Source organism: Myotis daubentonii, chromosome 8 (genome assembly GCF_963259705.1).
Source record: "Myotis daubentonii chromosome 8, mMyoDau2.1, whole genome shotgun sequence".
NCBI classification, from domain to species: Eukaryota; Metazoa; Chordata; class Mammalia; order Chiroptera; family Vespertilionidae; genus Myotis; species Myotis daubentonii.
In genome coordinates this window covers 95,479,918-95,503,033 of record NC_081847.1, presented here as the reverse complement: position 1 = coordinate 95,503,033, position 23,116 = coordinate 95,479,918, and the positions used below count along the sequence as shown (strand labels likewise).

At 44.6% G+C, this 23,116-nt stretch overlaps 1 protein-coding gene and 1 long non-coding RNA gene across 6 annotated transcripts; one reads left to right on the top strand and one right to left on the bottom strand.

Moving 5' to 3' along the window:
* Positions 1-282: 282 nt before the first annotated feature.
* Positions 283-19,479, top strand: RIOK3 (RIO kinase 3). 5 transcript variants are annotated; one of them, XM_059707470.1, is made up of 13 exons: positions 284-482; positions 5,035-5,150; positions 5,741-5,886; positions 5,979-6,086; positions 6,257-6,366; positions 7,484-7,627; positions 8,222-8,349; positions 13,135-13,332; positions 13,907-14,066; positions 15,320-15,400; positions 15,489-15,578; positions 16,639-16,746; positions 17,861-19,479. In XM_059707470.1, the coding sequence occupies exons 1-13, from the start codon at positions 420-422 to the stop codon at positions 17,966-17,968; spliced, it is 1,560 nt and encodes a 519-aa protein (XP_059563453.1). In that variant the 5' UTR covers positions 284-419; the 3' UTR covers positions 17,969-19,479. The 5 variants fall into 5 exon arrangements, with proteins under 5 accessions (XP_059563455.1, XP_059563453.1, XP_059563454.1 ...); XM_059707474.1 differs by lacking the exon at positions 284-482 and adding an exon at positions 2,888-2,947; XM_059707471.1 differs by lacking the exon at positions 16,639-16,746 and having other exon boundaries at positions 289-482.
* On the bottom strand, positions 7,495-13,136 carry LOC132240082 (uncharacterized). Its single transcript, XR_009454221.1, has 2 exons — positions 12,512-13,136; positions 7,495-10,392 (listed from the first exon to the last, which is right to left on the bottom strand). It is a non-coding gene; the product is annotated as an uncharacterized LOC132240082 (long non-coding RNA).
* Positions 19,480-23,116: the final 3,637 nt, after the last annotated feature.

The window sequence follows — 23,116 nt, the reverse complement described above, 5'->3', positions numbered from 1 at the left end:
CTGCGCTGTCCACACCGGCCACTGCCTTCCAGCCCCTCCGTCCAGGCTGCACCGGGGGTCCTGAACCACAGAGCTCCGTCCCCGCCGCCCGGTCCTGGGGACAGTTCCAGCGGCCCCGGCCCCGCCCAGGGAGGAAGCCCCAGCGCCGAGCGGCGGCCGGAAGTGCGGCCTCGGGGGCGGGCAGAGCGACTTCAGGCGGAGCCGGGGCGCTGGCCAATCGGATGCGACGGCCCCCGCGGAGAGGGCGGAAGCGAAGAGGTCTAGTTCCGGACGCGGCGGCGGCCGCCGCCATCTGTCACCGCCGCTTCGGCCCCGGCCCCGGCCCCGGCCCCGGCCCCGCGTCGCCCCGGCCCCCCGTCGCCCCGGCCCCGCCTCCGGCCCCGCCATCGCTCCTGTGCTCGCGGCTGGCTCTTCCCCGCATGGATCTGGTCGGAGTGTCATCGCCGGAACCCGGGCCGGCAGCGGCCTGGGGCCCCAACAGGGTGAGTGGCGCTCGGGGCCATCGCACCTGCCCTGGTCCCCGGGGCCGGTCCTGGGAAGGCCCGGAGAGGGTGGCGGGCGCCCGGGAGGGAGGGGCGGGACGGGCGCGGCTGCCAGACTCGGGGTCTTTCTCCGAGCACCTTGCGCCCCAAAACGCGCACTTGTGGGCGGGACCCGCCTGGAGACGTGACGTTCGCGGACGGCCCGCTCAGACTTGTTTTTCTGGGCGCAGTGAGTCAGCCCAGTTACACCCGGGAGCCGGCGGAAAGGTAACAGCCCGGGGCACCCTCCGCGGCAGCTCCGTGCGCTCGGGGGCGCGGGTGGGTGCGGGGGAGGATGAGTCCCGGCCCCCTTGCCGCCCAGGCGGACCCTGAGCGGGACGCAGCCCGGCCTGAGCGCCAGCGCCCTGGGCTGTAACATCTGTTTCAGCTTTTCCCCCGGCGGCTGAGTCCACCTTTGGCTCCTGGGTCTCGGGCTGCTGCTTGTCATGCTTTCCCCAGAAAAGACTGTCACTTGTTGAGGGCTTGCTGGAAAGTAAGAATGCTTCCGTTGGGATTTGTGTTCCTCAAACTAAAGTTAGGAAGGAATCCAACTTGTTTAGCTTCATAATTGTTCTTTATATGCCAACACAGAACATTTTTTTTTCGTGTAAAACAGCGGTTCTCAACCTTCTGGCCCTTTAAATACAGTTCCTCACGTTGTGACCCAACCATAAAATTATTTTCGTTGCTACTTCATAACTGTGATGTTGCTACTGTGATGAATCGTCATGTAAATATCTGATATGCAGGATGGTCTTAGGCGACCCCTGTGAAAGGGTCATTGACCGCCAAAGGGGTCGCAGCCCACAGGTTGAGAACCGCTGACCTAGCGTGTGTGTCTAGCTGGCCGGAGAGACAGGGATCTTTCTGTGGCTTAGGGTTCTCTCCATTTGCTTTGAGGTGAGGACTGGATTTTTGTTGTGTGCCCACTTCATGTTTGCTCTTTTTTACTGTGCTTGATTCTCTCCCTGTATCTGTCTGCAGTAGAACTTTAAACAAAGAAAAGTGGGAGGGCAGCTAGGGATCATCTTTTTTTTCTTTCAAATATATTTTTATTGATTTCAGAGAGGAAGGGAGAGAGAGAGAAACATCAGTGGTGAGAGAGAATCATTGATTGGCTGCCTTCTGTATGCCTCCTACTGAGGATCCAGCCGGCAACCCGGGCATGTGCCCTTGACCAGAATTGAACCCAGGACCCTTCAGTGCACAGGCCAGTGCTCTATCCACTGAGCCACCCCAGCTCGGGCACAGGGATTGTCTTTAGGAGATGGGCGGGAAAGGGTGATGTCCCCATCAGGCAGGTGGGAGAGTGGCAGCAGTGAAGGCCCCGCTCTGAGCAGAGCCGAGTGGTGGCCGTTTCCGAGGGGAGGAGAGCCTGGTGGGTCTCGGGTTTACAGCAAACAGGACAGAAGGAATCAGGGAGCTGGTTACGGGCCTGGTGTCATTGAAAGCGGCATAGCGAACTGGAAAGGACTGTGGGGCTTCCTGTCTTGACGCAATGGGGAGTTTGCATAGATAAGGGAATAGTGGGAAATGATGTTGGACAGCAAAGATAGAGAAGATTAGGAGGGCGTCTTAGATTTATTATTATTCTAGCATTAAATAAAGTTTTCCTAAATACAAAGAGTGTCTGATTTACTGGAGAGTTACAAGGTGATGACAAGAGGATTCCCCTACATACAGTCCACAGTACCATTCCCAGGAGGGGCCCCCCTTGAGGTGGTAAACCCCTGTGCCTGTGTGGTGGATTGTCAGCTTACACATTTTTATGGAGGACTTTTGACTACTGATTTTATTAAAGAGTTTAGATTTGATCAAAGTATGGGGGTTGGCAACCTTTGGGAAGTCTACTTATTTGCCCTCACCCCAGGAAGGCAGCCCAGCTGAGCTGTCAGCAGAGGTACGGGAAGGAGACCCCTGGAGTCCGAGGCTCTGAGAGCAAGAGCAGTGGGAGTGGGCAGGGTGTCTGGTGCCCACTGAGCTCTCCCTTTCTGATTCTGTCTATGTTAGAAGTAGGTAAATCTCTGCCTCAAAATTACACAGTAAGCCTGTCATTTATGCCTCTTCTAAGGAATTGTCAGCTAATTTCACATGTTATTGGAGTTACTTGATGTTGACAAAAGACTAGAAACACCTTCAAGATGGAAAAAGGACTTGGAGTAGCACCAGGCCTCTAGAGCCCCGGGACCACGTGGCAGTGGATGGACTCTCTCCAGGGTTTCCTGTGGGCACTTACTCAGTAAGTGCTGGGTGCCTCTCCGGGGAAGCTCTGTGCTGGGCTCTGAAAATGGAGACACCCGGCCTTTCAAGGCTCCTGCTGTGTTGTGGTTGATGCAGGAACGCCAGGGCAGTGATTGGTGCTGCTCACAGGACACCGTGGAATGGGAACCAGAGGATGGAAGCTGAGACAGCCTGAAGGAGGAGGGATAATTTAATTGGGGGAAATGGGAGGAAGAGGCATCAGAGAGAAGAGCAGGTGAAGGTGTGGAAGGGCATATGATTAAGTGTTGCTGGAGCATGGGGTAATGAGACTGGAAAGTTAAATTAGGTCAGGTTTTGAAGGACATTGACTGCTGAGGAATTCGTATTTAGACTGCAGGCAGTACAGCAGTTTGCGTCTCATGTCCCAAGACAAGATGATGAGGGAAGCAGTGCAGCAACATACTGTGTGAGTGCAGTTAAGTCCTAGTCGCAGCGCTTCCATCTACAAAAAATCTTTCTGTGTCTCTGTTTCTAAATCTATAAAATAGGGATGCTATTGCAACTGCTCAATGGTGACTTTCATCTAGATGTTATATATATTTAGTCAGTGACTAAAATATAGTGATTTTTTGTCTTATTTTACTAATAGTTATTGCAAATGTGATTGACAATTGACAATTCTGAGTTAGAGAATACTGTCATTTACCTCTTGGAACCTGGACTTTGAAACTGATCAGACCAAACATTTCTAGGCAACATTAAGTCTTCTACCCTAGAGGGTTTAAAACAGCGGTTCTCAGCCTGTGGGTCGAGACCCCTTTGGGGGTCGCACGACCCTTTCACAGGGGTCGCCTAAGACCATCGGAAAACACATATATAATTTCATATTGTTTTTGTGATTAATCACTATGCCTTAATTATGTTCAATTTGTAACAATGAAAATACATCCTGCATATCAGATACTTGCATTACGATTCATAACAGTAGCAACATTACAGTTATGAAGTAGCAACGAGAATAATTTTATGGTTGGGGGTCACCACAACATGAGGAACTGTATTAAAGGGTCGTGGCATTAGGAAGGTTGAGAACCACTGGTAAGAAGTCAGCAGAGTCATGTGGCCAAAAGATGAGCTATGTTCTCCAGACTAGAGAGCTTCAAGATTCTAGACCCAGAAGTCACCCAGCCCGTGAAGCCGTCTGTGTTCTCGGTCAGCTCTGCTGGGGGCTAGTGCGGATGTGCTGAGAGCTGGGCGCCTCTCCTCCTCTCGGGAGGAGGCTGGATAAAGCTGGGTTCTGATTCGCTTCGGCATAGCTGTCATTTCTCACCCTGAAGTGCTCCACCTGGCAGCCTGAACCAAGTGGATTTCTGAACCTCAGTGTTGTGGAACCTGAACAAGGGTCAGTGGCCCAGCTGTCCTCAGAGTCATGCCAGGCCCTTAGGCCAGCTAGAGGTCTTTTACTGGCTAAATGTGATTAACAGTTTGGCCAAAACGTCATGTGCTGCTTCTAAATTAGACACTCAGTACTAGTTAAGGAATGAGTCTGGACTTTACTCTAAAGGCAGTGGGAAACATTAAAACATTGAAAGAGCTTTAAGTAAGGAAACTGGAGCAATCTAATCTGCATGTTGAGGGGGAAACCACGGTTGTGGTAGCTGCCTGGCAACAAGCAGGGCTGGCAGCAGAAAGTTGGTTGGAGGTGCTTACAGGAGATGGCGTTGATATCTGGGGGAGAATCTTGGAAGGGGAGCTGGGCGAGTTCAAGAGAGATTTAGACGTTGTCTTCAATAATGGTGGTCCTAACCCCTGGGCTTTCAAATGTAATCGTTCACTGCTGCTAAGTAAAGCTTGCCCCTCAGAAATGAACTGTGAAGTTTACCTACGTTTTGTATGTCAAGAGAGCTGAGATAGTGATGTCATTGAGGAAGGCTGACTGACTAGCCACCTGTCTCAGAATATCGCTTGGCTGTGGTGGTGGGGTGGCAAGACTTGAATTGTGCAGTTCGTAGACTGTTCCCATAAGAGAGTCTACCGGGGAAGCCCAGTTATCAGCAGAAGGTTGCTCGTGAGTCAGCATGGACGTGGAACAAGGGGTGTTACATGAACTCATTGGCTGGTGGGGTGATGCTGTGATAGCCTTTTCCCTTCAAGTAAAAAGGACATACTACCGATTTGAGCTGGGAGGTATTTTTACTTTGAGTTGATTCAGCTAGTTTAATTCCCAAAAGCTGACCTTATTTCCAAGCTTGGGAGGCATTTTAATTTCATTATTATGAATTGAATTGTCCTTTTTAAAATTTTTTTATAGTGTCCATGGGCTACTCCTCAAAAGACAATATCCTGTTCTTTGGCTGATGTCATGAGTGAGCAGTTGGCTAAAGAGTTGCAATTAGAAGAAGAAGCTGCTGCTTTTCCTAAAGTTGCGTAAGTAAAATTTAGAAAGAATCAATTTTGTCTGGCAGATTATAACAAGGTTTTAGGATTTGATTAGTGATTGTCATCACAAAGGATTAAGAAATACATTTACAAAAGCAATGCAGTAGAAAGAGCACCGTCCTGGGAGTCCACTGATGTTCGAGTTTCGTTCTGGACTCTGATGACTTTTCAGTCTTATTTTGGGCAAATCCCTCCAATGCTCTGGTTTAGTTATTGCAACAGTTGAACCAGATGGTCTCCAAATGATCAAATAATATTTTAATCCAATGCCTGTAGCTTATTTTTTTATATAGATGTTATCTCTCCCTTGATAAGAACAGTGAATTCTGGGTCTCGGTGTGGGTTTCTTATAGACCCCTAGCTTTCCCTCACAGCTTTCTCCATCCTAGTTGGTGCTCTCACAGGTTCCTGCCACTAATCAGAGGGTGCCTGGGCAGGAGAGGTGCTTTGGTAAAGTTTTTCCTGTTGTTCCTTTAGTACAGTTTTTAACAGTGAAAAAGCACATCCTACTCTCATAATTGGTAGCATCTGTTTACAGAAGCACAGTATGTTAGTTTATATTGCCTTATTTTGAATAGTGTTGCTGAAGGACCATTTCTTACTGGAGAAAACACTGATACTTCCAGCGACCTAATGCTGGCTCAGATGCTACAGATGGAATTTGACAGAGAATATGATGCACAGCTTAGGCGTGAAGAAAAGAAATTCAATGGCGATAGCAAAGGTACTATGACCTCATTGTGACAACTGCGTTGGATGGTAGAAATGCTTATAAAGTGCTCCTAAATAAGTTTTCAACTATTTTTGCCTTTTAAGTTTCCATTTCCTTTGAGAATTATCGAAAAGTGCATCCCTATGAAGACAGTGATAGCTCTGAAGATGAGGTTGACTGGCAGGACACTCGTGATGATCCATATAGACCAGGTATCAAGGCTTTTATTTGATGGGGCCATAGGAACACTGAGTTTTCCCATGAGTCCTTATACTTTATCTTTGAAAAGCATTAGGCAATTTACTATTAGATTCAGATATCTTTTCAGACAATATTGAATTCAGCAATTTAGTTTTTGCTATTTTTATATACTTGTCTTTAGCAAAACCAGTTCCTACTCCCAAAAAGGGGTTTATTGGAAAAGGAAAAGACATCACCACCAAACATGATGAAGTAGTCTGTGGGAGAAAGAATACAGCCAGAATGGAGCATGTAAGTTACAGAAAGTGTTATCTCTGAGAATGTTACTAGAACTAGTTAAAAACATGGGATTCTAAATATACTATCTTAAATTTCTAAAAATACTCTTCATCCTTTCTAAAGAAGTTTTAGATTATAATATGGCAATATCATGAAAACCCTCAGCCACTAATAAGAATATAATGTACCACAATTAAATTCTACATTATTAAGAAAAATAGTTTGATTTATATTAATTCTAAAATTAAGAGGTTGTCTTAGGAAAATAACATTTATTTTCAGCACATTATTTTTCATAAAATAGCATCCCTACCCAAGAACAGATAACAGTGGTGATTGGGGAACAACAAGAAGAGAGAAAAATACTGTCTACTATCCCCTTCAATACTTTTTACAAGTTTTAGCTTATGCCTGAACTACCCCTGAAAAATCAGAAATAAAATGTAATTTCTTTTTTAAAAAAAGGGGAAAGATAGCATTTTTCCTCTTTCAAAAAAATTTGGTGAATATAAAACATTTAGACTTGAGGACACAAATACTTGTTACATAAACATATTATTAAATTCCAGAAAAAGTCCAGATCTGACTCTAGAACAGCCTTGTCCAGTAGCACTTGTGACAGTAGAAATGTTTTATATCTGTGCTATCTAATATTAGCCATATTTGAGAACCCAGATTTGGGTATTGTAATTGAGGAACTCAACTTTACATACCCACATGTGGCTAGTGGCTGCTATATGGAACACTGCAGCTCTCGAACATAATTGTCATGGAGTGGGCAGAGCTTGCTGTCCTACCCACTCCTCAGAAATAACTGATTATGAAATTATATTTCTTTGGTTAGATTTGGTGTAGTCTTTAAAATGTACTGTGTCCTTTGCTGATGTAAAAGCAAGGTACAAAGAAACGCTGCAGTGATTTCAGATGTGAGTGGCTATGTTCAGTGCATAGGACAGGATAAACCTCTTCCTTGCTGCAGTTTCTGAAACAGCCCTCTCTCCGCTCTGTTGGGTTTATTAGTGAGTCCTTGTATTTCCTCTCTAATGCCAGTGCGCTCTGCTTTCACAGCCTGTCTATGGAGTAGGTAACCTGTTTAAAGTATTCAGATGCTAATGCTTCTTTTTGGCAGTTTGCACCTGGGTTTCAGGTAGGAGATGGAATTGGAATGGATTTAAAGCTATCAAACCATGTTTTCAATGCTTTAAAACAACATGCCTACTCAGAAGAACGTCGAAGTGCCCGCCTCCACGAGAAAAAAGAACACTCTACTGCCGTAAGTAACCTTAAATTTTTTTCTGTTTGGTATTTTTTTCACAAGATTGGTTTTTCAAATCTAAGATGTAAATAAACCCAGTAGCTTTGCTTATTAGACTTTTCAGCTTTAATGTAATGGTTATTAATCACTTATTTAAAACCTACAGTTTAGTGGTTATAATTTGAATTGTATAGTTTACATTGCATATTAATGTTCTAAGATATTAAAGAAATTATGACATTTTGTAATAATTTATAAGTCTCTAATGCTTTACATTGACGAAGACAGTGTCTAATATCTTGAGAATAAAGTAATTTTTAAACCTTTAGAAAAACAAACTAATGGTAAGTACACTGGGGGAGTTGTTTAAACTTTGGAGATAAAATATGATTTTGACTAAGCTAATGTCTGAATTCTGATGATTCTTTTAGATGTTAATTTTCAAAGACATTAGAATTAAAGTTAAAGGGATGAACTGTATCTAGATTGCTAATCTTAAGAGCCTGTTACAAGTTTAAAAAAAGATATGTATTTTGAATGTTTGCTATTAGCACCGGCTCAGATGATGTTACGTGGTGAACGTTGTCATTCTTTGTGCCGTGTCTCTTGTAGGAAAAAGCAGTTGATCCCAAGACACGCTTACTTATGTATAAAATGGTCAACTCGGGAATGTTGGAGACCATCACTGGCTGCATCAGCACAGGGAAGGAATCTGTTGTCTTTCATGCCTATGGAGGGAGGTGAGTGAGCAAAATACGGCACCATCATGGCAACAAAGCGTAGCTCCTTCTCCCCAGTGTGAATGGATTTACACAGAATCAAAGTTCACACGGCATGGAAAGCAGATTAATTTAAAAAGTGTTACCATAGAAAATTTAGACACTATGAGATTGTAGAAAGGAAAACAATCATCTTAATCTTAATCCCAGCATCCAGAGGTAAACATAAATTTTGTGTAAACTCCTTTAACCTTTTTCATGAATATACTTTCTACTTTATTGTATCATATAGGCAGCTATAAGTAGCAGAACAAAATTTGTACCTGGGTTTGTCTCAAAACCCTGGTTTTCCATTGTGGGGCCTTTGGGTACCAGATCAGAGGGGACGTGCTTCGTCAGTCACTGACGCCTCCCCTGTAGTTCGGATCCTTACTTTAAGAAATACCAGCTTGGAGTAATGCTTACATTGTTGAAGAAACGTCTTTTAGAGATCTTATGCTGTTTAGATCTTCCCCACTTCCGTTCTGTTACAAGGGCTTAGGTGAGTCAAGAACTGCATGAGAAAGGTTTTTGAAAGTGGAGCCTGTTTAAAGAACGTGCCAGGACTATGAAATCATCTGGTTACTTACCATGGAAGCCACAGCAAGGCTTCCTAGCTCGGCTACCTCTTTACTTTAACATTGTTTACAAACAAAATGTCAAAATAGATGACAGAAATTATTCTTGTTGTTTTAGGTTTAGAAAGTTAGTTACTGTGTACTTAGGGGATTCAAACAATTGTTGGTCAAGTCCTTACCTTAGGTTTTCTTTTTTAAATTTTATTTATTGATTTTAGAGAGAGGAAGGGGACGGGGGAAAAAGAGAGAGAGAGAAGAGAGACCAGAGACATTGATTTGTTGTTGCACTTATTGATGCATTTATTGGTTGATTCTTGTAAGTTCTCTGACTGAGGATCAAACCCACAAACTTGGTGAACCAACTGAGCTACCTACCAGGGCAGGTTTTCTTAACTATTTAATCTCCCTTTCTAGATGAAATATATACATATAATCGTAAATTGAATTATACTGTTAAGTTCCAAAAGGAAGGATAAAAATGAATGTTTTTCAAGTTATATGATCTGGAGCAAGTTACTACACCTCATAAGTTGACCCTTGCCTCATAGGATTTTTGTGGGGATAAGAGAGGGTCGTACCTGACAAGACCTGGAATATGTTAATCTTCGTAAACATTTATTTCTTCTTTACTTTAAGCTTTGTTGCCCTCTTTCCAGATTTAATTTGAGGGCATCCGAAGACCAGGCAGATAATAACCGAATGGCACAAATTATTTAAAATGAAAGATTGCCTGTGGTGGGAATGAAAACTTTACAGACAGAATTAAACTGAAAAGTGTCCTTCATCTTACCAACTCTCACCCCATAGATCTCTTCTCTAAAACCACTATTAACAATTTTTACTCAAATCTTCCAGAAATTTTTATGCATTTCTTATTTGGTTACTATAGAAGAGATCATACTGTACGCTCAGGACCTTAGTTTTTCAGTAATATATCTGAGATCCTTACTGGCTTACATCGCCCATTTCTGTGTTAGTACATTCCACTGTGTGAACACATAGGAATATCCTTGTAAATCTACCAGGGTGTGCTTTTGCCAATATATCCTTAAGCTAAATTCCTAACACTGAAATTGCTGGGGCACAGACTATGCACACATTTGGAAAATCTACTTCATTATATAACAGACTTTTGGCTTGGACACCCTGTTGCCCAAATTAGTCCATTATATCAAGGTTTTATTGTGCTTATAGTTAGTAAAACGAGAGAGTATTTGGTTCTCTCCAAGTGAGAGTTGAATGCTTTTAAAAGTTTATATTAGTTTTCTGTGCTACATAACAAGTCACCACAGGCTTAGCAGCTTAAAAACAACCCCCGTAGATTATCTCCCAGTTTTAGTTGATCAGAAGTTCAGGAGGGCCTGGCCTGGCCGGGCTGGCTCCCTTCTGCTGCGTGGGTCCTGTTCCCTTGGCACAGGCAGCTCCTTGCAGCTGCAGGACTGGGTCTCTGCTGCCGGGGTCCAACCCCAGCAGGTCCAGGGGTTCCCAAAGGTGTGGACGGAGTCGGCGAAGAAGGAATGACATGGAGGCAGCGTTCAGGTGATCATCATAGCCAGGTTCTGTAACTAGGTTCTCCAGACTGGTTCTGTAGCCAGGTTCTAGTCAGGCTCTCTTGCCAACCTCTGCAGTCAGGTTCAGTCCAGGATCCCTTGCCATGTTCTCTCCAGCGAAGTTCTTCTGTCTGTAGGTTCTGTGTAGGTTCTGTCTTCTTGGCTCTGTGTTCTAAGTTCTGTGTGTTTCTGTCTTGTTACAACTGTATTTATACCAGTTGATTCAATCCTATCAATCTCTATTACAAAGGTTAGGGCGTTTCTTATCTCCATTCCAGGGAGTAAAGATTATGTAGTTTAAGCATGATTGTTCATAGTTAAAGGGATTAATTACCCGCCTGGCACTTAGTTGAGGGGTTTTATTCCCTCCCTAACTTCAGGGGAAAATCCCTACCTGGGGAAACCACCTTTCTCGGAGAGGTGACCTTGGTTAAAACACAGCGCCAAGAAGGTGAGCAAACATATTAAGAACCGTATGCCATATATGCCAGGTCCCTTGAAACAGCAAGGATGGACCGGCTCCCGGCAAATTCCCCCTTTTTTATTTTTTAAAAGCAAGCATTAAAAAGAAAAACCTCAAAATGCTCTCTTGTATCCATTTTAAGAGTAGGATTGGCTCTTTCCGCTATTACCTGAGTCCTGATCTATCACCCCAGGGAGAGCTTGCCAATCCTGCACTTTCCCAGGGTGGAAAGGCTGCAGTGGGGTTAAGGATAAGGCTCCTTGGGCCTACCTTCTCCCATGCCTCTACATTTACCTTTCCGGCACCTTTCCTTCCTCAGAAAAGCATGGACGTATTTCTTGTATAAAATGTTCCATCTGACTGGGAGTAACCTTAATTCCTCTGCTAGCAAGCATATGTGTTAAAAGATTAATACAGAGTCTTCTTTCTTTGGACTCAGTATGGCACATCTCAATCTAAGAATCAATACAGAGTCTTCTTTCTTTGGACTCAGTATGGCACATCTTCTCAATCTAAGTTCTGTACTATCCACCTTCTTATCCTACTTATCCTCTGTAGGGGGGTTTGCAGCACCCTGGTGGAGTCCTATCCGTCCCGAATGTGGGGGTTCTCAATAGGGGGGGCTTACCTATGGGAATCCTGTTCCAGGGGTTCCCAAAGGTGTGGACGGAGTCGGCGAAGACTATCCACCCTCTTCCTACGGTGGAGTCCTATCCGTCCCGATAATGGGGCTTACCTAGGGGTCCCTGTTCGGGCGACATATGCCGGGGTCCAACCCCAGCAGGTCCAGGGGTTCCCAAAGGCGTAGACAGAGTCGGCGAAGAAGGAATGACACGGAGACAGTGTTCAGTTGATCAGCAGCCCAGCCACGATCTCTAGCCAGGATCTCCAGCGAGGTTCTGTAGCCATGTTCACTTGCTAGGTTCTCCAGCCAGGTTCTGTCTGAGATCTCCAGCCAGGTTCGGTCACCAGGTTCTAGTCAGGCTCTCCTGCCAATCTCCGCAGTCAGGTTCAGTCCAGGATCCCCTGCCATGCTCTCTCGCCAGGCTTTGCCTCCAGGCTCCGAGGCCAGTCCCTGTCCAGGATCCTCCGGCATGCTCTCACCAGCGAAGTTCTTCTGTCCCTAGAGAACGTTCTGTGTAGGTTCTGTGCCTAGGCTCTGTCTCTCTTGGTCCTGTCTTCCAAGCCCTGTGTTCTAAGTTCTGTCCGTTGTTGTCTTGTTGCATCTGTATTTATACCAGTTGATTCTAATCCTGTCAATTTCTATTACAAAGGTTAGGGCGTTTCTTATCTCCATTCCAGGGAGTAAAGATTGTGTAGCTTAAGCATGATTGTTTGTAGTTAAATTGATTAACTACCCGCCTGGCACTTAGTTAAGGAGTTTCATCCCCTCCCTAACTTCAGGGGAAAATCCCTACCTGGGGATTCAACCTTTCTCGGAGAGGTGACCTTGGTTAAAACACAGCGCCAAGAAGGTGAGCAAACATATTAAGAAAAGTATGCCATATATGCCAGGTCCCTTGAAACAGCAAGGATGGACCGGCTCCCGGCACTCTGCTTGTTGGCTGCAGGCGAGGCTGCCCTCAGCTTCTAGCGGCCCCGCAGCTCCTGGCCGTGTAGCCCTTCCACGTAGTAAGTAGGTCACGTCTTCTCCTTCAGTCAGCTAAGCCTGCGTCTTAGTGCAGTGTCATCCTTTGCGGTACAATGTAAACTAATGGAGGGAGTGGCTATGCCACCGCCCTCAAGGGAGGGATTATCCAAGTGTCATCCCCTTGGTGGGGCTGGGAAATTGGGAGCCATCCTAGGGTTCTGCCCACCCCAAAGCTGTCCTGGTTTCTCTTACTCTCAGGTTGGTCTTGTAGTCAACAAGTAATTGAATAGGAACTTGTGCTAGATTTTTGAGAGAATACGTGTGACATGTTTTCTACTCTCAAAGAACTTACGGTACAACCAAGAGAACATTACAGAATTGTTATGGTCAGTAAAGATAATTACATAATAGAATGCCCAGTATGGGATAAGAAGAGAGAGCAGAGCAAGGTTATTGCCAGTCGTGGTCAGAGAAGGTAGACCCACCCCCGTGTCGGATCTTTATTTTGAAATTGGTTTACTTGTGAGCTGGCAACTTATACTGACTTAATTTTTTTCCTTCCACTAAATTTTTTCCTTTCCTTAGCATGGAAGATGAAAAGGAATGTAGTAAATTTATACCTACAGAATGTGCCATCAAGGTATTTAAAACAACCCTTAATGAGTTTAAGAACCGTGACAAATACATTAAAGATGATTTCAGGTTTAAAGATCGCTTCAGTAAACTAAATCCACGTAAGATCATCCGAATGTGGGCAGAAAAGGAAATGCACAACCTCACCAGGTAAAGAGACCCGTGTGCCGGAAGCTGGAAGTCAGCTTGAGTAGTTGCCTATTAGCTGCAAAGCTCTTCAACTCAGCAGCACTTCTGAGTATAGAGTCATGTCCCGAGAGGCATTGCTGGCCTCCAGTCTCCTGTACGGCTGAGCTCTCCCCGCTGCCTTCTTAAAATGCTGCTGCCGCCCTGTAGTCTTTAGTGTGGAGTTCAAAGTCCTTTTGTGATGGGAGCCACATGGCCTTCCCATTCCGCTTCCAGCTGTGCTGGTTCACATACATCCCCTGTGGACTGTGCTCTGAGCGCCTCCCTGCAAGTCCACAAGCTGCTTCCCTCCTGAGACCAGCATGTCCCCACCTGCCTATCGAGCTGACTGACTCCCATTCACCTGGCGTCCTAGCCTTCCTGATGTGCGTGCTCCCACAGCTCCTGTCCCACCTCTGCCAGGGCCCTGGGATCACCTCCTCACCAGTCTGTCCTTCCATGTGCGTTACCCCAGCTCACTGCAGGCCCTAGTTAAATGTTCTTTAAGTAAAACATTCTCTCCTGATCTTTACCTTCTTAATCGTTTCTTTCTGTACAGAATGCAGAAAGCTGGAATTCCTTGCCCAGCAGTTGTGCTGCTCAAGAAACACATTTTAGTGATGTCTTTTATTGGCCATGATCAAGTTCCAGCTCCCAAATTAAAAGAAGTGAAGCTCAGTAGCGAAGAAATGAAAGAAGCCTACCACCAAACGCTTCACGTACGTGCCCTCCAAGCATTCACACCAGCTTTTAAAAATGTTTCTTCTCACCTTTAAAAGTTTCCAAAAGTAGTCCTATTTTATGTGATAGAATAGGCCATGCTGAAGTTTGTGGAGGAATGTTCACGTTGAGGGGTGTGCTCGTACCACTGTGTGTGTGGAGTCAGTTTAGGAAACAGACGTATGGAGCAAGTGAAGGCTCGTTGTGAGCATCAGTGACATGGAGGCATGAAGCTCTAAAACTTCATTAAATAAGTTTGATATCGTGCCTGCTTGGTTTTCATGTCTTCTTGAACGATACTGCTCTAAGTGAGAAAAAATTGCCTTTCCTGCTGGGAAATTTGAGGCAGTAGCTTTGGACTCATAAGGAAGTGCAGCTGGGAACTAAAGATGGAGGGAGTGCATCTCCACTCAGCGGGCGTTAGGGTTGCAAGGACGTGTCAGGAACTTACCGAAGCTCTTCCTGCTTCTGGACAACAGCTGCGTTCAGTCCCAGGTCCTTCTCGCGTAAGAAAATGCTCCCAATACTGTGATTTTCCTCTGTTGTTGTAACTGAATAGTGGAGAAACATGAGCTTTTCACAGTCTCTGCCTGGCGCTCCAGTGCCAGTCAGCAGTTGATGTGAATACAAACGTAATTTTTTAAGACCCAGCTAGGGAGATAATCCAACTTTCTCTGCCTCCAAGAGGACAACATCCAAAGGAAAATGAAATTCCTTTTTGGCTTCTTTTTTGGTGGTGGAGTGGCTGGGGAAAAGATGAAGTAATCATGTACTTTTCTATTTGAATTCTATTAAGACTGGGAAACAGAGCGTTAACACTGACTGCTACGGTAAGGGTAGGGCTCACCAAGATTCTGAACATAACACCACGGGATTCATAAGGAAATTTCTCCTCCTGTGTCTGGCAGGAAGTATTTTTTAGCCTTGGAGTTGTGTACATCCCGTAGCGGTCTCAGGGAGCCCTTTGCCCTTTTGTGAAGGGTAAGCCGAGGTCTCCTGAGTGGTGACCATGCCCGTGGCCGCTCTCTTACTCCTGTGGGATCCAGGTGTGCCCCGTGGCCTCCTGGCCTCATTGTCATCAGGTGGACGAGGAGGTGGAGTGTCACACCCTGCCTTAAAAAAGGAAAGCTCGGTCCTGGTCTTTAACCTTATCTTGACCTTCCTGGTTACTGTGGGTGAGCATAGACATTTTAGTTGTGGCAGTGAATTAGAATGACTTCTTTTCCTAAATGTCTGCCTTGCCTCCTCACAGTTGATGCAGCAGTTATATAACGAATGCACGCTCGTGCATGCCGACCTCAGTGAGTATAACATGCTGTGGCACGCTGGAAAGGTGAGGAGCATGTTCTGTTAACGTTCAGATTGAATGACTTGCTGTAACTTAGTGAAGGTCAGTCACTGTATGCTCTGTATTTAAATAGGTTTGGTTGATCGATGTCAGTCAGTCTGTAGAACCGACCCATCCTCACGGCCTGGAGTTCTTGTTCCGTGACTGTAGGAATGTCTCACAGGTAGGCATGTAAACTAATATGGTTTTTGCCCCAGCTGGTTTGGCTCAGTGGATAGAGTGTCAGCCTGTGGACTCAAGGGTCCCGAGTTCAATTCTGGTCAAGGGCACATACCCGGCTTCGGGCTCAATCCCCAGTAGGGGGGGTGTGCAGGAGGCAGCCAATCAATCTCTCTCTCTCATCATTGATGTTTCTATCGCTCTCTCCCTTCCTCTCTGAAATCAATAAAAATATATTTTTAAAAAACCCACTAATACAGTTTCTGTAATGGGATGTAAGAGATTCATGTAGTTTTCTCACTCCCAGGATAAGCAAGATATTCTTAGAAAACGAAGGGTTTGGTTACTGGCTGCCTTCAAGATAAAGGTATAAAGATCAATTTGTCAGATTTTATTTTCAGCAAGAATTTGCTTGCATGCCTCACATTTGGGCCACTGAATTAAATTTGCAATAGAGGAAGTTTTTATTTTGGCTCCAAATATTTGAGCATTCCAGTAGACACTTAGTACATGCACAGAGTGTGGAGAGGCTGCAGCTGGCAGCCTGCAGGCCTCCTGGCAGTGTGAGTGCCACTGAAAGGAGCTGGTCTGCGTGACGTCCGAGGCACATGTCTCTGAGGCAGAGGAAACCTGAGGGAAGGTAACCTTGGTGCTCAGAGTTGGGTCACATTTGTTTGCTGTTTCTACAGGAAATTGTTAGCAACAGACCCAGATGGTAATGCTCTTTCTGAATAATAACTTCGTACTGGGAATAACTTGTGTGCCTTTTGACCATTTTAATTCATGGGATTTAGTGAATGTTTTGAGTCTGCAAACAGTTTTATAAAGCACTCATTTTTACAGCTTTAGAAGGTGCACACTTAACCCAGCTATAGACTGTGACACACTTAACTCAGCAGACGGTGGGTGTGTCAGGACAGAACAAGAAGAGCCTGAACACAGCCAGCCTGAAATGGGGGAGCTCACAGGTGCCTGCAAGCATGCCTTCCCTGTTCTTAAGAGAATTACTCATTCTCTTAAGAGAATTACTACTAATTACTGACTTCCTTCTATTTCTTCACTAGTTTTTCCAGAAAGGCGGAGTGAAGGAAGCCCTTAATGAACGAGAGCTCTTTAATGCTGTGTCAGGTTTAAACATCTCAGCAGACAATGAAGCTGATTTCTTGGCTGAGGTAAGCTGAGCTGCTGTTCTCGCTGCTGGTAATGGAGACTGAATATAGCAGATACTGAAACCCAGAGTGAATTTTATCCTCCCTCCCCTCAAAACTAAAATGAATTTGAGATTTGTCTTTTCTGGAGAAAGTTTTGATCCTTTCCAGGCTTAAACCTAAGATAAACATAGCAAAAACATTCTTCTAGGAGTTCACGGCTTGATGGAGATGGAAAATAACGCATTTCCCATACACTGCATTTCCCCTATTTTATGAAGTTAAGTGGTAAACACGCTGGGTGATACAAAAATTAGTAATACATGGTCCCTGCTTTTAACCGAATATAGAAAGTTAGCAGTGGCCATCCTTAGAAATACCCAGTCATTACAACATGGATCGATAAAACCATTAAAAAAAAAATCACCCTCAGAGAAGGTCTCTCAGAATTGAACAAAAACTAAAAAGTGAAATGGCAGCTAATTATTCCCAACAATATACCAGAGCAGAGAATGATTATTATGGAGTCTAAGGTCAGAGAAGTACTAGAAAGATGACAAGTCTAGCCTCTACCTCAGTACAGTTGCTGAGCAGGTGTTACTGTAGTTGCAGGAAAACCCTTTCCTGCCCCTGCACACTTGAGGGAGCACACAGGAAGCCATCGCTTGGTTCCAGTTGCTGACTTGATAACTAAATTTTGCCCCTGGTAATATAATCAAGTAAAAACGTATGTGTATGTCGTGTTATCGTATATGCATGTGACACACTGTAATACGTAATTCTGATTGAAGGCCAGCACTGTTAGGTGTGACCTGGGTTGTTTTTTTAAAAAGTATATTTTTGATTTCAGAGAGGAAGGGAGGAGAGCTAGAAACATCAATGATGAGAATCATTGCTCGGCTGCCTCCTGCACACCCCACACTGGGGATCGAGCCCCAACCTCCTCCAACCTGACAATGTGCTCTGACCAGGAATCGAATCATGACCTCCTGGTTCATGGGTTCACGCTCAACCCCTGAGCCACAGGTCGGGCAGGAGTGGCCTCATTTTAACTGAGTAAACACTGGCTCAATCTGAAGTGCGGTTTCAGTGAAGTAGGGTTGACAAATGGATTGAATGTTAAATACTAATTTTGTAGATAGAAGCTTTGGAGAAAATGAACGAAGATCACGTTCAGAAGAATGGAAGGAAAGCTGCTTCGTTTTTGAAAGACGACGAAGGTCCTCCAGTCCCACGCGATGCATAGCACCAATACCCGCTGCTCTCAGTGGCGACCCAGCGGCGACTGCCAGCTGCCAATGCCAAATGAAGTTACGGGCAACTTGAGATACCAACACGAGGAGTGTACAATGGTGCTTCTGTGCTTTTCCCCTGGTAGCCCTAATGCCAGATGTGTGGAATTTTAGCTCGGCATTGAGAGAATAAAATGTCACTACCTCTCATCTTATGAACAGGATAATATAATTCTTTAACAGCTACAGGTTATCTGGTTGAAATCGACTGGATTTTACAGGATTCGTGGTGTAAAATGTTTTGATGAGAATTGTTTAAAACGTGGGTAACGTTTTCAGATATGGGAGGAAAGGCCAGATGTTTACAAGGGAGGCCTTTATTGCCACCTACTTGCTCTGATACATCCCTGCTTTGAGTCTCATCTTTCCTTGAATATTTTATTGGCCTGACATGAGTCCGTCTCAGTTCTTTTTCCAGATTGTGACCATGATTCTAAAGAAAAATATCTTCCTTTAGTAGTTGTTTTAAATGGAAATCTGGTTTCAAAATGGCTGATGGAAATAGACATAAGCAAAATACTTTTTATTGGTACATCGTGAATATGACCTGAGTTCTTTTCCACGTTCATATCCAAGAAAAGGATTGTAGGTTTCTGAAAGACAAATATATAAGAACTTAACCACCCAAATTTTTAAAAATTAACTTTCAGCATTTCTACATTTGGGTGAAAGGGATAGCGTGTGATGCATGTGGTGCAGCTGCTCTGCATTTATAAGGAAAATGTAAGCTATCTGGAAAGGTGGGATGCTAAAATTTAACCCTGTTTGACATATTTTAATGAAGTCGGTGATACAAAGTTCAGTTTCCATATCACTGAAACTCTGTACTTACTGATTCATTTTGAGAGAAATATAGTAAGTCAAATGATGAACACTAAGTTTGAAACAAGTTGGGTACCAACGTAACCTACTGATTGAACTATCTGACCTCACTTTTAATAATTTTTAGACTGGCCGGATGCCACTTCTTAAATAAAGCAAGCACTGCACTGGCTTTGTTAGACTGAAGTTCATTAACTACAATGTAATCATTCCTCCTACTGCTGATTTCAGATTGGAACTAGTAGAGACCCACTCTGGTCACTGAAAGTAAAAGTCTAAACATTACTTATGCCTGAAAGTTTCTCCTTTGACATTATTTTAAAATGCCAAATACGTTCTTTCTCGAAAAGTACTTATTTTTGTTTCTGTTGTATACCTTTTAAGAGAAGTGTGATTTGGGGTCAATACTTATTACATTTCTTAAGTGTTTACTACTATGAAACAGATTTCAATGACTGGTGATTATTGGTTTTACAGAAATTTCAAAGACCTATTTTTAAAAAACCAGTAATCATTTAAAATTTGTTTGTTTTCTGACATACTCTGTTTGACTAAGAGCAGCAAACTGTTGCTGTATAGCATTCTTGGAGTGTGCTGTGAACATGCTTTTTAAGAAATTAAAAATGAAGAAATCATTTTAGAATTGGTTCTTTGTGTGGTTTCTTCCTGTTCCTTATATTAACTTAGGTCCTGTCACCAAGTTATCCCTTTTGCATAAAAATAAAGCAGTACTATTTTAAAGCAGTTTTTCCCCCTCAAACTTCTCATATTTAGATTTCACTTTTAAATTACTTCACATTACAGATAGGTTTTACCTTTCCTATAGCTCAGACAGTAAATTTTCCACATAGAGGAAAAAGGAAGTGGAAACTGTGCTAAATAAAGAATAAATACAAACGGGGGGAAAAATCTAAAACATGGAAATAATCTTTTACCTCACTTTAATGAAAGCAAATAATAAAATAAGTTATCAAAACAAGGATGACTGTAGGGAATTTTTTATCTCAAGATAATGTATTGCCAGTTTCCTCTTTATAAAAAGCCTTTTTTTTATGCTTACAAAACTACACATGCATAGAAATGCTACGTCCTTTGGATTCTAAAAACCACTTTACAGTGTGGCTACCTCCCTGCCATCCCCTCCGCATGTGATTCTCTGTTTTTAATCTTCGAAGGAAAGCAGGGTGGTGGGAGTGAGGCAGCTGACTGAAATGTTGGTCCTGGTAGCCCTTCTCCGCGAAGGAAGATGGAGGAGATGGAGGCTGAGACCCCTTTTGCTGTCCATTTGGGCTCTGGGCATCAGAAGAGAGAGATGTCTGCGCCTTTTAAAATTCGGAGCTGTTCGTTTCCCAGCATTTTAGTAATTGGGTGGGAAAAGCTCATCTGATTGTATTTTCAAACTTCAAAACGTATTTTTGAAGAGACATTTTTTTTAATTGGCATCTTAAAGGGATTTCATAAAAATGAGAGAATGATTTAAGTTTTCTAAGTTTATTTTATACTTGAGACATCAATTTATTTGCAAGCAAGCTTGTTTTTACTCTTGATTTCCTATTTGTCCCCATTAAAAAATATTACAGGGTTACATTTGGGAAAGCATTATTTTTGCTATTCTGGGCTTTCCAGCTTTCTCTCACATGTAGCTTTTTGAGGGGTTAAGATCAATCCGGTAGAAAGATCAAGTAGCAGATGGAGGGGAAGGTGGGTGTTCATTTCAGAATAAGAGAGAGCTACTAAGAGCTCCATAAACTTTAAAAAATCTCTCTCCTGTCTTTTGGGACAGAAAGAACTCAGTTAGAATGCTTGTCACTATAAGAACAGTTGTTCCAACCAACAGAGCCGCCAGCCAGGGCAAGCCCCAGACACACTGCTCTTCCACTGGCTGATCCACAAGTCTCCATGCTTCAGGTGTCTGCAAATTTCCTCTCAGTGAGCCGTCAGTCACCTAGTGCTGCATAACAATTACCTCAAAACTTTGTGACTTAAAACAACAAACGTCATCTCACACAGCCGCTGAGAGTCAGAATCTGGGAATGACTCGGCAGGGTGGTTTTGGCTCAAGGTCTCAGGAGGTTCCAGTCGAGGTGTCAATGCGACCCTGGCTGGTGTGGTTCAGCTGGCTGGGCGTTGTCCTGTGCACCGAAAGGTCGCCGGTTTGATTCCAGTCAGGGTGCACGCCCAGGGTTCGCGTTTGACCTCCAGTAGTGGGTGTGCAGGAGGCAGCTGATCGATGCTTCTCTCTCCTTGATGTTTCTCTCTCTCTCCCTCCTCCTTCTCCCTCTAAAATCAATAAAAACATGTTTAAAATGAAGATGTCAGTTGAGGATCATGTGAAGGAAGGAAGGACTGACTGGGAGCAGAGGACCCCCTTCCAAGACAGTTCCCTCATGCTGTTGGCAGAGCCGCAGTTGCCCACGGGCCGGTGGGAAGCTTCAGCCCTCGCAGACAGCGGCCTTTCCAAAGCCCTCCTTGAGTGTCCCCGACGCTTTCCCCAAAGCACTGATCCAAGGAGGGGCAAGGCAGGAGCCGCAGGGCCTTTCATAGCCTCGCGTCAGGAGACACGCTGTCCTTTGGGCAGAGCTCACGACACAGGGCAGCCGCGCAGCTGGGAGGGCCTGCAGTCAGGAGTGCCTGGAGGTGGCGGGCTAGGGCCCTCTGCAGGCGGGCTCCCACAGAATTGGAGCCTTTACGAGTCTCACCGTCCCCTGGCCTATTTTTTCCATAGAACTTATTTCTACCTGACATGTATTACTCATTGTATTTCTGCTCACTGAACACTACTGAGTGAGAGCAGGACTGTTGCTAGCTTTATTCACTGCTGTATTCCCACACACTTGAGTAGAAGCTCAAACATATTTTGAATGCGTGAATGCATAACCACATGGTTCAAAGGGTAGAACTGGGAGCATTGGGTTGGAAATGACATAGACTCTGATCCAATTAGGAAAAGTCTTTACTAGCTGTGCTAGAAGGGGACACTATCTCTTTATCATCGGAGTCACGGATACAAGGGCTGGATGACCTCGTGGTGGGTCTGTTACAGAGGAGCACGAGACGGCTACTTGGATTTGTTAATATTTATGGGCCTTTCCATGTCTTCTATTACCTTATCTTTCAAAACACTTTTTCTGCTTATGAATACACATGTATTTTTAAAATTCAAATAATGCCAAAGGTGGAAAAAAGAAAACAAATCACTCACAGTACAAGATAACCACCATCTATCTACATTATGCCGAATGCTTTTCATACACGTGTATACATAAATGTGTAAGGACACATGCAGTCACACAAAATACTCACGAAATGAAAAGGCTGCAAAATCATGACACAGAGTCAAGATTTCCCAGTAAATATGGTGAACCTTTAAAAAAGTTCCTTTTATAAAAATTACTCATGCTTACTTTAAAACCAACAGGAATTTAGAAAGTTCAAAGAAGAATGCAAAAGTCATGTGAAAACTTGCCAAGCCATGAGAACCACTCTACAAATGTTGGTACATATCCTTCCAGACATATAGTCTGAAAAGAATTAAAACACAAAGCAAAGGAAACCAGAAGAGCCTGTGTGATTTTATTAGGTTTCACAAACCGCCAGAAGCACCTTTTAAATCCCAGGAGGTACACGTCTCAACAAAGAGCACATAAGAAGAAAACAAACCAGTTATGAATGTATGTCCCGCGGATTCAGGAACACCCAGGGGTGAGCCGACTCGGGGCTGCACCTCGCTCTCCCCTGCCCAGGGCGCTCACCTGCCCCGAGGCTGGCGTGCCCGCTGGCCCAGCCGCCCTGACTGGAGCTCGCAATGCTTTCTGCGTGCCCTTCAGCTCTTACCTGTCCCCTTCTGCCGGGCCAGCCTCTGGGCCTCACTGGGAGCAGCCGTCCCTGGAGCAGAGCGGCAGCCGATGCCAGGTGCTCCCCTGGGCTCCTCAGGCTGCGCTGTCCGGTGGCTGTGCAGCACCTCCAGGAAAGGCACAGGCCTCCTGCTTCCACAAAACAACGACAACAAAGACCCTAATCAGGTCGTTGAATTGTGGTTCCGTGTTTTACTGTTTCCAGATGAACCAAAAACTGCTGAGGAACCATGAGGAAACCTTTTACGTTGATACTCTTCTACGAAATCCTATCAGCCAGCACCATGCACGTGTTCCCGTGTGGACCAGGGCCGTGTGCTGGCTCTGCCGCCCTCTGCACAGCAGGGCCAAGTACACACGTGCCCTGCGCGGCCTCCGGCGAGAGCCCGCAGTTCAGCTGGTGACTCTGCCGGTGGCACACGTGGT

Coding starts and splice junctions, on each gene's coding strand:
- RIOK3 (XM_059707470.1), top strand. CDS start 420: ATGGATCTGGTCGGAGTGTCATCGCCGGAACCCGGGCCGGCAGCGGCC. Junction 8,350..13,134: donor TTTCATGCCTATGGAGGGAG/GTGAGTGAGCAA, acceptor TCCTTTCCTTAG/CATGGAAGATGAAAAGGAAT. Junction 15,579..16,638: donor ACTGTAGGAATGTCTCACAG/GTAGGCATGTAA, acceptor TTTCTTCACTAG/TTTTTCCAGAAAGGCGGAGT.